Raw genomic sequence first — 16220 nt, forward strand, 5'->3', positions numbered from 1 at the left:
TAGTGTCGACAAAACGTGTCCATCAAACGTGCATTCACGAAAAGTCGCCTATGACACATGTTTCCACGAAATGCCGAGAAAACAAGTAAATAAGTATTGTCCGGTGTAATTGGCGCATGATTTCAGCCAGCTATTTGGAGGCGACTGCGGGCAGACTTTCGGGGAAATTATTGTCCCGTCTGCCGGGAGAATAGACAGTGCCTGATGCTATAAATAATCTTGAAGAGTACCCGCAGAACAGCGGTCACTCGTTTCCAACAACTCGGTTTCAGTACGCTTACCATAAACTTAGCGGACTTGAAAGATGTATTCCGAGATATATGTCGATAAGGGCACTGCAGAACCACCTCACAAAAACGGGAAGAAAGGAGTCCGTTAAGATTCATTTAGCACGATGTGGCAGAGGCAGTCATTTGCCGAACGCACACTAAACGCGTCACAAGGATTTCTTAGGCTTCTCTGAAGAAATCGCTTGTTGCCGTTATACGCAAAGGACTTTTCAAATACTGGTTGCCTTGGATACGTTGTCACGGACGAAATCTACAGCAGCCTCGCAGGTCGCAGCATAGCCCAAAAGAGACTAGGCCAGGAAGCAGGCATTCCGGGATTGGAAAAAGCTACTGCGTCATCCGGGATACTTTCACAACGTGATCACGCTCCGGAAGTTACCCGCGCCCAGAGAGCGGAGTAAAGTGATAAAAAAGTCTCCTATTCACTGGTTCGGCGAGTTCGCACATTCTTCCACCCTTTCAGCTTAGGAAGAGAGGGGAAAAAAGAGAAAGGATAGGAAAGTAACAGCTCCTTCAAGGTCAAAAGGGGGTTGCGCTAACAAAGGCTTATCTTCAGGGGTATCCCATCAATGAACACAACGAGAGGATTTGTGACATATTTTCTTGAAAGTTCGACCCAAAGTTGAGAGTGCAGTGGATGTTATCCGTGGCCTTTGCCTTCGGGAGGTGCCGTGCTTTTTCTTATCTCTTTCCCTTGGAGTCTGTGGTCACCCGGAGTCACGATTGGCCTAAAACAGGCATAGCGTCTACTCTGCTGTCAATACCGAGTGAACAGGACAGCTCCATACTTCCAAAGGAACTCCGCAGCCCGAAACTGGCCCCCAAAACGGGAAGCTTGAAGATCTTAATATAAAATGAAGAATTAACTGAGACCACGTCGACCGCGACTACGTTGACTGACCGCGTTCGCTCTGCGAAAATTTGAGCGTGGGACTCTCGAGCAGCGTTAGCTTGCTGTTGATTCTGTACGCTGCTTTGTCGTTGAGAATCCTTTGCCGTGCGAACGCAAAAACGTTCTCGTGCCGGGCTTACCTTACGCAGCAGTGCCTGTTAGCAACGGCCCGCGCAGCATCGCAACCTTATTCTATAATCAATATATGAGAGACGTCATGTTTAGGCTCATCCAAAACACGAAGCCCGAAAGATCCAATCTTATCCGATCCAAGCACAAGCTGATCGGGGCGCCTGGCTAGCGTGGCGGTGTACTAAGCTGGGCGCACTTATACACCTATAGGATTTTAAGGTGGAGGAGGGGGCTCATGGTCGGTGTACAAGTACACTGGTTGGGTAACGAAGGGTGCATCTTCCAGCAAAGGGTGCATGTGCGCCCGATGCACCCGACTACAACTTTTTTTTTCTAAGGGTGCAGTTGGGAAGTAAATATGCGGAGCACTAACCAAAACATCGCGGATGTGGTATTCGCGCTGAGAGTGGGGCGCAGAGACAGAGCGATATTATTAGCGCGAAGATGACATCGGCGCTGTTTTCGTATTTTATTTTCAAAGAACAACGGGCTAAATATTTTCCCACTTCTGGTAATGTCCCAAAAGAACATATCACACGACAGTGCTAGTTAAGAGAATAAATAGCCTTTCAAGTCTAACGAAAAACAAAACTGAATAAGACGGCGAACGTTTGCTTGTGCTAACAGTGTTCGCGCGATGCACGCACTACAATCCTGCCAACCACTCGCTTATGATGCTTCTGTCGCTGCCCGTCGTCATGCCAAAGTTTCGTCAGCGTGATGAAAGTTATGGTTATGGGTGTCCCTTCGGCGAAACTGAAAAGGAAGACTTCTGGCCAGACATCTGCCGGCCGTTTTTATGACTTCGGCGGCCAAGCTGAAAATCAGCACTTCTGGCCGAACACTTGCCGGCAGTGTTTATGTCCCCGGCGGCCAAGCTGAAAATCAGCACTCCTGGCCAAACCCCTGTTTGGCCGTGTTTATATCCCAGGCGAACAAGCTGAAAACCAACATTTCTGGCCAGGCGCTTGCCGGCAGTGTTTATGTCTCCGGCGGCTAAGCTAAAACAGCTAGTTTGTGGCCGGTCTCTTGCCGGCCTTGTTTATGTCTCCTTTGGCCAAAAACTTAAAGTGGCCAAGCTGTCCAGACACTGGCCAACCGTCGGCCGATCGAAAGTCAATTCTTGATGCTGCTTGGGTGGTGTCACGGTTATGGGACAATAATTCCTAATATCAGACTTATCTCTTTTTCCCTTATATATCATACTCATCGACTCCCGTGGTTCGAAGCGCCATCTAGATTTTCATTTACGAATTCTGAGTTTTATAGAGTTCGGTTGAACGCCATGTACACGCTGCGCTTCGACACGTAGGTATCTCATAGAATACACTGCAGTTACCCAAGCAGCCGTCCGGCGCGTCGAATGACGGGAGGCGAGTCGTGGTGAGTGAGGGAGGGTACTGCTCGTGCATGCTGCATCTATGAGCAGTTTCGTAACTGACCTAATTAACGTTGGCCAGAGCTGATTGCCGTCGGTGTTCATAAAGGAAGAGAGAGAAAGAAAATTTTTATTTTAACACTTCTAGTCCGGCGCTTTCCTAAAGGGAGAAGCCACTTTTGCGTCTGCGAGAAGTTGCTTTACTTTGATAAGCGATATGACTAATATAAAAATTTGCGTTGTTGTTCGTGGTGATGGCTCGTTCTTTTTTTCTTTTTTTTAATTTCAAAATTGCGAAGAGTGTTATCTGATACTGCGAATAATCTACTGCGAATAACGCACTCATTAATTACCACGTGAAAACGGTGCTAGATAGGCATCTGTACTGTTAGTATGAATAGTTGGTCTGTTCGCACGGCAAGCATACAATTCCAGATGTGATTCGGACGTGTCATGATTACGGAAGAGTCGTAAATTGCGCTGCTAAGAACAAGCTCGGTTGCCTGGCTTCGAGCTACCTGTTACTCGGAGGGCTTCGAGGCACGGGTGCCATGCCAAGCTCAGTCAGTGTTGCCAGACGGAGAAAAAAAAAGTCAGCAGATTGATCCCCAAAAAGTCAGTAGATTTGCACAAAAATCGGTAGATTCTACGAAATCTGCGTTTTGCCATGTTTTGCAATTTCCATTAAACCATACTTCATAGAAATAGTATGGAGTAACAAATAACATGGTAATAAACACAAATAAAAATGAAAAAAAATACCGGTTCTCGAGTAATTCGTTATGAAGGACAAAATAAAATGGCACCGCAAATGTTTTTTTTGTTTTTTTTTATTAGCATTGATTAGTTTTGCGACTTCGAGGATTATTCTTTGAAATCGCGATTAACAGATGAGGGTGACAGTGCGACATTCACTTGTCGCTAATATTAAAACGAAACCAAAACAAGACGTTCCGGCAAGTGCGTGCGTGCATGTCCAATGGAAGTCCTCTGCAAGCTGTCATTTTTCCTTTCTGAGCTATGGAAGGTTTTTGACGCAACGCTGTCGGCGCGGAGCACTGTTGAGGGTACGCATTGTCGGCTACGGGCATATTTCTTTTTCGCCTGACTCAAAGTTTGCGTTCAAACGTAAAGATACTTAATTCGTTAGCTTTTTAAGCCACCGAGAAATAACATTATATAATTTTCTTGCCAGAGCCTGCCAATAAAAGTAAAGAACCGAAATTTGGATGTCGATCCGTTGCATTCCGCCGGGCGAATGAATGAAAATGGCAGCCCTCTCCGTTCAGCTGGGAGCAGCCGAGAGTTCACGCGCATGCGCTCACACCTCTCGCTCTGCGCCGCAGGCTGATTGGCTCACTCGGAACAGGGACGTTACGGCGGCGAGTTCAAAATCTGGCCAAACTCTCCCCCTATATGTCTCTGGCCCGGAATCTCTATGGGTCCGGATGACACCGTCAAACCCGCTCTGGGTGAATAGATAGATGAATATACGGCTAAGTCACTCGAATAGGACGGGCTTCTGGGCCATCTAGCCAGTGCTTCATTTTTAATTCTGGGAGAATATGAGTTTCCTTTGATGGGCGACCCTGGGAACTGAAGGGGCCAAATAATAAATTTTAATATGTTTACTCAAGAAAAAAAAAGTCAGTAGATTTTCCTTTTTTTCAGTGAATCAGTGGACCCGGAACGAAATCAGTAGATCTACTGATAAATGAGTAGACCTGACAACACTGGGACCACGGGCAGCTGCGGGCCGGTTGGAAGACCTCTGCGGGCCGGATTCGACTCGCAGGCCGAGGTTTGGAGAACCCTGATCTAGAGCAACGAGAGTCCTTTATCACCCGCATGCGTGGCGGAAGAACACGGGCAAGGCCCCTGAAAATAATCTGCCCAATGTGTAATGTACACCAACAAGCATGTCTTGATTACTTTAAAGACATCAGAAGCCTTGTATGGATACTCAGCACTTGAACTATGGAAGCTACCAGGGCAGGCACATGTGCGAACGATTTACGAAACGCAACTCAAATAAAAGCACGTCCCTCCTCATCTGTACGGCATGTAGGACGGGGGAACAAAGGCAAGGCCTCGGGAAACATCATCACATGATCCTTTGAAAATTGCTACAGGCTTTCTGTAAACCGAACTTACGTGTAGAACAAAGCAACTATAAGAAGGCTTTTTTAAATAGGATGGGCCTTTGTTTTGTTATGCTTGCATTTACTATTTGTGTATGCATTTTGAGAACTGTCAAAAAAGAAAGAAAGTATTAATAAGCAATTCAAGAGTACACAATGAAGAATATATAAAGCTAAATTAATTATTGTGAAGGTGAGAACCTTGGGGCGAATACCACGCACTTTGACGTGTCCTTTGGAAAGGTCATACGGTACTATGGGCACAAACATCGGAGTTCGCTAGCGGGTTGTCGTGTGGAATTGTTTTAGAACCCTGCGCACTTTTTTCAAGTTCGAGAAAAATAAGACACAGAAACGCTACTTTATTGGAAACCACACGATGAGATGTTTCTCACCACGCCCGACAACGTGGATGCTTTGATCACAAATTAATATTTAAGAAGTTATCTAATTATCTCTGTTAATAGGCCAGTTTGGTGGATCGCAAAATATATCGACTTGCTCAATAAGAATAATCAATACTGCGTTGGTTCGACATCCGTAGTCAAGGACAGGTCGAGAGACCAAGGTAAGCTCCTCCCACAAAGTCATCCCCTATTCTTTACACTCTAACAGGCCAAACGCCGGTGAGAAGGCGGGCCCCTCTTCGTCTTCTCTCCTTCGTTTTTTCTGCTAGAACGGGAAAGAGGGAGGGCTTTGTGAAAGGAGCTTACCTTGGTTTTTTAACCTGCAACCACCGCGAGTAGTATGCATGTTCACCGTCCTCAGAATGAGTGCAAAGTGTTCGACTGATGTGTGAAGAAACCTTTGAAATCAAACATGCTACGACTATTCAAGGATAATGAACAGAAACAAAACAATGGCACAGAAATAAAGCAATATTCATCTCTTGTCATGTCACAACAGAGAGATTGTTATACAATATGTTTGACTACATTCACTTTACTGAAGATAGAAAGCATTAACAGAAGCGAGCAGTATATTTCGAGGTTTTTCAATATCTGATCGCTTATTAGCAATCATGATACACTAATACAATAAATGTCCTTATCTTGCAGTAAAATAATTTTTCTGACTAAATTAATGTAAACCTTTTAGCCTGCCAGTGCATCTTCATTAAAAAAAAACTGATTCTGCAAAACTATATTGCATATTTGGAAGAATTGAACATGCACTCATGTGATATAGTTTTCTAACTATTTTAACTGACAACAATTCCGTCACCCAAACATTTGGATAATGCTGAGCAAACCATGACAAGACAGTACCTTTGAAGAATGTCAAGAGTGAGTGCTCCTCCGTCTGGGCACTTCATGTTGAATACGATGTAAGCACCCATCAGTAAACCAAAATCTGCCTCGATGCTGTTAGTTTCGAGCACCACAGATCGGTCAACAATAAGCTCCACTTCACAGGACAAAAACTATTGCACGATTCTTTAAAACCAAACAAATATAACCTAAACGCTTATATCAAATATAGCATCGTGAAATTCCTTAGAATTAATGGCTTATCATCGAGGCACAAAAACCTTCTAATTGTCGTTTTAGCACAAAATATACCGTGAATGCAGGAGACAGTCGAACAGAAAAACAATAAAAAATAAAGAATCTTAAACAAAAATAAAATCTAATGGTGCAGGTACCAAGGCATTATATGTTAACTGTAAATTGGAAAAAACAACATTGATTCGTTTTCTGCTCAAGGCCAATATTATTGTCTATACATGTGAGCTTTATTTCGTTCTTGTATTGAGTAAATGATAACGAAAAGTCGGCATCGTCGAAAGAAATTACAAGCAGCGCAGAACCCTGATAAACTAGTTTTATTTATTACACAACTGGCTAAACATGTGGTTCCCACATATCTCTGTTTTATATCCACGCGAAGCGACTAGTAATAAATAAATTCTGGTGTCAAGAAAAAATAATTTATCGCGTTGAATTTATATTCGTTTCAATACATACGTTAGGCAGCATACGAAAAAAAAAATAATTAGGGCAAGCAATAAAGCAAAAACCTTCAACATAAAGCCAAATTAAGAGACTACTTACAAACATCCTTGCACCCAATACAGCGCGTGTTGTATTTTAAGACCCATTTGTCCATAAAGTGGAGTGGCATGGTTTCGGTTTCGACCGCCCAGTTTACGAAGTAGTGCATCTCCGATCCGCATGAAACTAAACTCAGCGTTCACTTGCATTGCACCCATTCATCTTCGTGAGAGGCCCATTAAAATACGGTCCTCCAGCGGCGGTATGGACCTGGCTATAGTTAGCGAGGAGTAGTAGCACGGACGCCCTCGACCAATATCCCTCTGGCTGATTTGCTACCACTCCAGTGTGCACAGCCGCACAGCATGACCCTCCCGGCTGACGGGTAGTGTAGGAAACCTAGGACATTGATCAGACGATGGAACAGGAAATCGGCTCAATATACTTCGTCCTCTTCCATGTGCTACCGCTGTCTAGTGTTTATCTGAGCTCAAAGTCTTGCACCTCGGGATACCAACGCAAACGTGCCTCCGCTTTCTGTCCTTATTGGTGCATGCAACACTTACAGCACTATAAGTTTAAGGGAAGTCAGATATTAGCACTGTATTTGGTCGTGGCGGGATGTCTTCAAGTGAGGTTGGCAAACCGAAACCGGAACACTGGCCAATGGGCTTCCCAGGTGCTTTGAGTTCTATTACTGTGGTGTAGCCTACCCGAAGTTGCAGGTCAATTTAAGACGATACCATTGCACAAAGTAACCGATTCCGAGTCATCCGGATGTTGCCGAAAGTCGGTTAAATATATATATATTCGATCTTGCTTCCAAAATTACAACATCAAAGATTGGACGGACCTCGACCTGTTCACCACACGGAACACCTCTGTTCAGGATTCATGGGAGAGCCGGCGGAGCACTTGAAAGCATGAGCAAAGTTTGCTTCGTGCCTGAGGGGCACGTTGCACTTTGCGTGTGAAGACAGGCGGTCCTTTTCAAGGCCCTTACTCAGCTCGCACATCTTGGCGCAGTGGGCCACGAAGAAAATCTGGCTTGAGCTGAACTGTAATCCCGGCAGCACCACGCTCCTCTTGAACGCGGGAAGCCCTAGGTGAGCTTTGTAAGCCACGCTCAGCGATGCGATCTCAGCCAACAAATCTTCGAGAACACCCGCTTCTTGATGCTGGACCTGAAATTGGGAATGGCTTTCATAAGAAAGGATGTGTCGTGCATATGGCTATCGCATGTGTGCGACGGGACTAACAAATATGCTACTATTTTCGACACCCCTATGTTAACGACTTGCTCTATTGACAAGGTGTTTGTTATTCAGTGGTCACGGAAGGTCGGTTGCGGGGGATCTGATGTATCTTCTGTTTACTATTGGGGTTTTATAACCTTAAACTAATGGAACTGTTAGGCTGTAAAAGCAGTGTAGTTTGCGGAAAGAAAACCTCTCGAAAGTGCGGCAACTTCTGGTAAACTAAAAGGTCCGAAGCCTTAAATATTTCAGTGCATTGCATTTTACTCTTCCAGCTCTTGCCGTAAAACTTGTATGGTAACGTGTGTCTCAAAAACTTATCTGATGAAGTATTCTGAGCCACATGTTCAAAGATCTTGTACTCAGTTGCGAAAGAAAAGCCACATATATAAAACAAGTGTGCTGCATTTGAAAAGCTATTGCTGCCTTCTTCCGTAACCAATATTACGTAACTCTGACAATGAATAATAATAATAATAATATTAATATTATTATTATTTTTAATAGTAAAATAGTTATAGAAATATTATAATATTAATAATAATAGAACTATTAATAATAATAAGCGAAAAATGAGGGTGGCAAAGAGCTAAGTAATCTAGTGGATAGGGTAACTGTAAAACATTATAGCATATGCCGTATACTTCTGTATGATGGCTTAACTTCAGAACGTAGATGGAAACCTTAAATGAAGCGATTTTTGTACAAACAATGCATACATTTGTGTTCAGTCCAAAGGGGACTTCATCGAAATAACTATGGTGTATGCCGGGAGAGCAAGGGTGCGGGGATGTGCACACCAGTGATGTGATTGATGGGCTGTACACCATTTCGGAAATACCTGGCGCCCCTATTGTCGGCTTGGTGCACTATAAAGAACCGATGTGCGGCGCGTGAAGGATTACCGGGAAATCAAAGACAAAGTTGAGTTTGCTTAGCATTTTAAGATTTCAGAACGGGAAGAGGGCAGAAGGAAACAAAAATGACCTCCCTTCGCGTCCATTTTATATTTTGTGAGTTCTGAACTCGCAATGACAAGAGAGGTCTACTTGTGAAGCTTCCAGGATATACGCAACGTTCGCGTTGACCCAAGAGTACATCGGAGGAGCCCCACAGTTCCCCATGCCGCGGAGTGTAACTTGGGATAGGCGCGAAGACTCCCGAGATTTGCCGTTACCCCAGATGTGTATTTTCACCATCCTGAACCGAAGTGTTACATTCTACAACATTTCACCCCAATCTGAGAAATTTCTGCAAACATTCGAATTAAGAGTAATTTCAGATTATCAAGTTTGAAAGTAAAACCCATGGGAAAGGAGGGGCTCCCCCTCTCACTTCTACGCCTCCGTTTCTTAGTTAAGGCAGGCAAGTGAAAATTTAAGAAGGAAAAAAAATTTGATTATCGAGTGCGATAAGGTAGTAGTCGACTAGTCCACCATATTCGCTCTTTTTCGCGTGAGTTGAATCGGGGAGGCGCCAGTGTGCAAATAGCCGCCCACCTCTTCCGGTTCTGAACCTGACAACAGGTTTGGCAGTATTTGCGAAATCAAATATACATTCTATCTTCTGGAAATGACTACGCATGGTATTGTCAGATTTAATCCACTCATATGATCAAAGAATGATGAGCACAAAATCAGAAAAAATACGCGAACCGGAAGTGTGCCGGGCAGATGGCGCCACTGAGTTCGTTGCCCAGCAAAAATGTCCGAATAATGTGCCTGACTGCACACAAACTCTTCGCAATATCTTTTATCTTGGCGGTGGGAGGCACACAACGCGTGCCGCTAACCACCCTCAGTGCAAGCTATGGAAAACAAGAACAATGCCCTTGCGCGGGGCAAGTGGTGCTGGAGTCGCCATCTCGTTGAACTTACTGAAGATAAGATAAATTTAGCGAAAACTGTCCTGTCGAAATTGTTTAGACAAACAAACACGCAAATATCATATTAATTATTCTCGTCGTAGTCTTAAAATTAATATAGAAAACTGCTCTAGTCCGTACTACCACATGTTTTGTACCATTCATCTTTTAATCTAAAAATCGACTCAAACCTTGCTCAAAACAGTCCAAAGGGTAATAGTTATACATTTTATTAACAATAGCGAGCGCTTCCAAGGCAAAATCTAAGGACAGTGGGACCTTTATTATGTATTCGTAATAAACTTCCAACAAAATCAGTACTATGGTGCATTTTTTAAACTCATATTTTTGCAGCGAAATTTGCTTAGAGGGCATGAGGTGAAAATACTTTTAGAGGGGTACGGAAACGAAAATTAAAATATTCAAATTTCGTTCGGAAATGAGTCAAGCATGACGGATAATTGCCGTAAATGGTAATCGCACATTTGTTTTTTGAACGACTGGCCATAATTTTCGGTCCAAACCGTGCACTCCAGCAAGCGCTCGAAGAGAAGCGAACGGAGAGCGCGGTGCGTAATGGGGATACCTGGCACAAACAAGAGCAGAAAAAAAAAATTTCTTGCATTCGTGACGTAGCAGGGCTGGCGTGGTTACGAGCTTTGCCGTTGGTGTTGTTGTCAGCATTGTGGTGGTGTCAATAGCGTCAACACGTTCCAACCGAGCCGTTCGAAGTACCTGTGGCGTGATGAGCGTGTGGCTAGCCTAAGGAGCACGTAGCTTTCACACCACTGTGAGCTTAGGGGTGAACGGGGTGGGAACAGAAACTTCTGTCCAAATTTCTAGTGACGGGCTAATATTCTAGGGGGAATGACTGTGTCCCTGTACACAAACAAGGGTCCCAGAAAAGGGGGAGTCCCCCCTTTCCGTCTTCTTGAACATTTTGGTACAATGCGCGATTTGTGAGTTGAGCAAAGCTAAGAAAGGAAAATATTGAATTCCAAAGAGCGGCGCTGCTCCGATGGAACTTAGTGCGTCATGACTACGTACCAAGATCCCCAACCTTGTTAGATTACGTGCCAAATGGGCTCCAGATGCATTCACCAGATGCACATTGAAAGATCGTTTAATTAGCTTTAAAATTAGTTTTGTTATGCCTTTCAACGAAACACTGGTATTTTTGAGGTTACGCTGCAACATGCAACACATTAAAACTAAAAATGAGCGCTGGAATTCGTTTTCGTACCCCTTTAAAGGGCAACTCCGCTCAATTCTGAACATTTCGGGATAATGAGTGATTTCGCATCAAAAAGCCCTAGTAAAAGACACTACGTCGTTTGCTCTCGAAAAATGGGATATATATTTTTAAATCTAATTTTAAACACGAGCCGAAACCGAAACCGAAACTTCGGCTAAATCCGGCAACATTGGCCTCGGGCCGCCAAGAACATGGCCATCACGTCGTACGAGACGTCACGTAATCCTCTACGAAACGACGGGCGGGATTGGGACGGGCGTGTGCCAGGAGCAATCGTCGTCTGCTCCGCACACTTTACTACGTTTCGGTGTCTACGACATTCGACGTCGTCTGCACAACTGCGGCATAAGTCTGCACACGTAGTGTGCGTAGTGTGGACGAAACTTCGAGATACAATAACCACAACCGGTGAGACGACGACGGCGGTTGTGACGCGGGAAACGGCAGACCACGGCGGGGCGGCCGGACGGCTCCCATGAAGCGCGCTGCGCAGACGCGTTACACCAGTCACGTGGACGCCGCTGAGCGCCGAGAGGAACCGTTGGTAACGTCATCCGCTACGCTCGCCAGGACAAGTAAAAACAAGCAAAAAAGGGGCGATGGTGAATTTAGTGATGGGACAAATCTTTATCCGAATCGAGATTCGGAGCCGAACCTGGAGAGACGGGAAGATTTGGGAAGATTCGGAAGAGTAGCCGAATCTCGAGCGATTCGGAACAGTTCGGAAAGATTCGGAGCGTTGCAATTGTTGCTAGATCATGTGAATGAGTGTTTCAAATTTTCGTGATATTAAATTCACTAAATTCTACGAAGCGCACAAAATCATATTGTAATATGTCATATCATATTAATAAATAAAATATTCTGCTTTGTTTATATTATTTTGGATGTTTGTCGAGAACGGTAGCTAGATATCAAGGGAAAATTGGCCTCGGTTCCCGATTACGACCAACGTGCACCGTGCTTGGTGCAGGTAGAAATACAAGTGCATGTTTTCATCGCCGCAAGATATCAATGTCGTACCTGCTGTTCGGTACAGACACATTTCGTGCCCACAATTACGGTCATAGTGGCACACACCACAGAAGTGAGTATATTTCATTCGATTATCCTCAACGTGCGTCCACTGAGGTATTGTTATCGGAACACGGGAAACAATCTGAAACTCCTTGGGCCGTACTATTACAGTCTCATGTACTGCATTTTTACCTTTCTGGTTAAGGATATCCAATTTAGTTAGTATTTTTTTTTCCGAACAATAAAGTTGCGTTGTACACCCCTGTGTTGAGTTCCTTTTTCATCAAATAAGTTCAAGTACGCAAACCTTGCTCCCGAGAACAGAGAAATGACACTGTGACGTTTCTCCTCGCCACCGGTGCCGGGTCGAAGTTGTGACGAGCAACATTCATCTCGCTCTCGCGCCTTACAGGTACAGACATACGCAGCTCTAGTGAAAGAGACGAATCATTTCCTTTCCTGAATATATTTGCTGTGCATTGCACCGCATTATGAATAATACATGGCATTTCGCTACATTTTACCGATCATCGCGAAACCGCTCAGAAACCGATACTGTGCATACTAGCGCCAGTGTCAACCACATCGATCAGCTCAGTTGGACCTGGGCCCATGCCTGGTTTAGAATGACAGAACAGTACATACCATACGTTGAAATGAGCAAGACGGAATCTGGTTATAGGCAGCAAAATTACCTAGAAAAAACACAGCTGACCGCATTCGCGAGGTTTAAGACAAGGTTCACGCCGCCCGTCTGCAACCATCGACGAATCTGACAAATCTCCCAATCTGCCGAATACTCGTCGCGGGAAGTTCGAAAATTTCTGAATCTGTCCGAATTTGAATCTCTGGTGATTTGTTTAATTACTAATGGTGATGACGTTTAGGTCAATGTTGGCTACGCCCGTGCCGCAGCCTTGAATTCGGCTGAATTCGCCCACTCGATTTAGTCGATTTCGGCAACTTGGCGAGTTGCAAAGTTTGCTGGACCGTTTAAGAAACATTATGACCGGACTGCGTCATAATATTTGACGTGTGGTCTTTTTAGTTGATACTGAAGAGGACTGCATTGTTTTTCCAAAACCAAAAATGAAGCGGAGTTGCCCATTAAAGGAACAGTGACAGGGTACTTAAGCAAGCCGACGTTTATATTTGAACGTGACCTATGAGAGCCTAACTACACAGAGCAGAATCAGTGGCTCGAAACTTGTATTATTTCCGCCCAAAAACCGCAGGCCGAGAATTGTCCGGTTTTAGGCGCGCTCACTCTTATCCATGGTCACGTGTCGCCCAAACTGATGCGTACCGAAAATATTGAAAGTCGTGGGTCATCTAAGGTACACGATCAATTAAAAAAAAAAGAAGAGAATATGAAATTTATGTTTTGCGTCTTCCGAAAGGCTGCAAATATGTTGATCTAGAAAAGCTGTTGCACAGATCACTGGAAGTAGATGTACACGTCATTCTCAATACGGCGACGCGCAAGGCGGGCTGCACGCCGCGACGGCGGCGCACGACGGACGACCGTTGCGACGGACGGGAGCCCGCTACTTCGGAACTGTGATTCGTGGTAGCGGCTAATCGATCTTCAAGCACAGAACAGCGAGGGGGAGGGATATAAATGCGAAGCAATCCCACGACAAACGGATCGAGCAACGTCCTCAGTGTCGTCGTCCGAGAAGCGGAGGAACGGGAAAGAAACTCGGTAGGGAGCGAGAGTCACGTGACTTCCGGCATCTCTTTCCTTTTAGCCTCCGTACACTTGTTTAGGTTTCGGTTTCGAGCAGTTGCGTTTTTTTTCTTTTTGGAGGGGGGGGGGGGGGGGGAGGGGGGGGGTTTAGGTGTTAGTATCCCTTTAAATGAAAAAGTGGACACAAAATTGTCAAGTTCGCGCTTTCAGTCGCCTGTGGATCACTGTCCCAGATTTTAGAGATGGCAGTAATGACACTACTGCAATAAAACTACTATAAATAAATTGCATTTTGCTGTAATGAGTAATGTAATTGATTACTTTTCAGTGCTGGTAATTTAGCAATGTAAGGAATTCCTTTCAGGCAGTAATTTTTAAAAACATATTACTCATTGCTTTCGTCATTCCTTTTTTCCGATGCCCATCTGAGAACAAAATATGTGACGCGGGAATCGAGAGTGACGGGGTCGAAAGGCGAAACGGATGAAGAAAGGCTTTTGAGTGAACACATAGTTGGAAGGCCACAGTTCACAAAACTCCAGTCAGTACGGATTCACGGCGAAAAGTAATCGGGAGACGTTCCAGGCTACAATATGGAGGTCACGTCACTACGAAGATCAACACATTTTAAAACCTGTCACCAGGAATCGGGAGATAATCCTAAATATTTTGCCAAGGAATCCAAAACTTCTCGTGAGTTGCCTTGTTCTTCGTGGGTATAGGTGATTTTTTTATGCTTCGTGCCCCGTTCACTCCTAAGCCGACAGTGCGGTGGAAGCCTGCACACTCGTTCACTCTAAAAAAAGTTTGCGCGTCTACTTTCGCGCACAACGCTCGGAGAGCCAATCACCGCAACCTATAGAGGCAGCTCAGCCAATGACCATGCCGAAACATATGTTTAGACCAAAAAACGCAGTTTGAGTTGTGACAGCAATGCAAACCTCACGCTTGCATCGCTTAATGTCACAACTCAGACTGCGTTTTTTTTTTTTTTTTTTTTTTTTTGTCTAAGCATATGTTTCGGCATTGTCATTCGCTGAGCTGCCTCCGTAAGTTGCGGTGATTGGCTCTCCGAGTGTTATGCAGGAAAGCAGACTCACGGGCTTTTTTTAGAGTGTTGAAGCAGTCTTGCGTCGATCCTTTGCCGCTTGATTACGCCCCGCCAACAGCCACGCGCAGAGAGCGAAGTCAGGTGGTGAAAGGGAGGCGGTTGTCTGCTCTGACGAGCGCGTTGCTACCACTGCACTATCAGCTTAGGGGTGAAAGAAATATAGCTGTAAACTGCAAAACGCGAGCAAAGCAGCCTCACCGGGGAAGTTAAGTCAGGGAAAAGCAAACGCGCAGATAGAACCGCGGTTTTGTCGGGAAAGGACACATTTCCGGAGGCGGCCTTCACCCTTTTCCTCATCTGATAGCGCTTCTCCCTAGAAAACATTCGGCCCCCATGCGTGACAACGCACGATAATTTGCGCTCTCCTGGTGTCATGGAACAATACCCATCGAGAAGAATGTCCGAGAATGCACCGACCGCAGCCCTTGAGAAAAAACGATTCCACTGCATTCGATTCGTTGTGCAAAATACATTCGGGCACAATGGAGCTAAGGCCCCATAAAGGTCAGTTTAGAACATCTCACAACAGTCGTTACAACTTCATGTAAAAACGAGCTGACGTGGCTCGAGCAACCGAAGTGGACGACTTTTCCAAAATTAGGAGGACGCAATCACATCAGCAATTAACCGATCAAGTTCATTGTTGAACGAACAGCGAAACCGGTGAACTGTGTTTTAATCCTATCTTAGGACGCTTTACATGGCGTTTAATAATTCCATCATCACGGGCACGAATTACTGCCTAAAGGAATTTAAGGGTAATTTCGCGGTAACTTCATAACATTTAAAAAGTAATTGTGATGTAATGCAATTAAATCTAATCTGCGTTAATTTGTAATGTTATTTATTTACAATTGCGCATTTCTGAGGAAAGTAATGAATAATGTAATTTAATTACTCTTGAAAAATAATTTTGCTATCTCTGCCTTAAGGCTCGTTCACACACGTCGGTTGCATGCGACTGCGTCCGTTGCCACCGGAGCGACCGGAACGACCGCTCTGCGCCGCGCGTACACACACCTGCAACCACTGCACCAAGCGCAGCAGGTCGTCAGCACGGCGACCGCTTTTACGCCGCTGTCAGCTGTTTCAGCGGTGCCTCTAAAAAGGGGACGCACTGTTACTCAATGCCGTAAAATAATATAAACAGGCAGTTCTCAATAGGCTAAAGCTTTATTATTTTTTTTTTTTCATGATAGG

General features: G+C 44.7%; 1 protein-coding gene across 1 annotated transcript in view; it reads right to left on the bottom strand.

Moving 5' to 3' along the window:
• Positions 1 to 7690: 7690 nt before the first annotated feature.
• LOC120848850 (neprilysin-1-like) overlaps positions 7691 to 16220 on the bottom strand; it is a 53403-nt gene continuing 44873 nt past the window's right edge. The window contains exon 4 of the mRNA XM_042293210.1: positions 7691 to 8011. Within this exon, the coding sequence (XP_042149144.1) occupies positions 7691 to 8011 (321 nt within the window). The remainder of the gene's footprint in view (positions 8012 to 16220) is intronic.

Source organism: Ixodes scapularis, unplaced genomic scaffold (assembly GCF_016920785.2).
Source record: "Ixodes scapularis isolate PalLabHiFi unplaced genomic scaffold, ASM1692078v2 PGA_scaffold0__279_contigs__length_252992795, whole genome shotgun sequence".
Classification (NCBI taxonomy): domain Eukaryota; kingdom Metazoa; phylum Arthropoda; class Arachnida; order Ixodida; family Ixodidae; genus Ixodes; species Ixodes scapularis.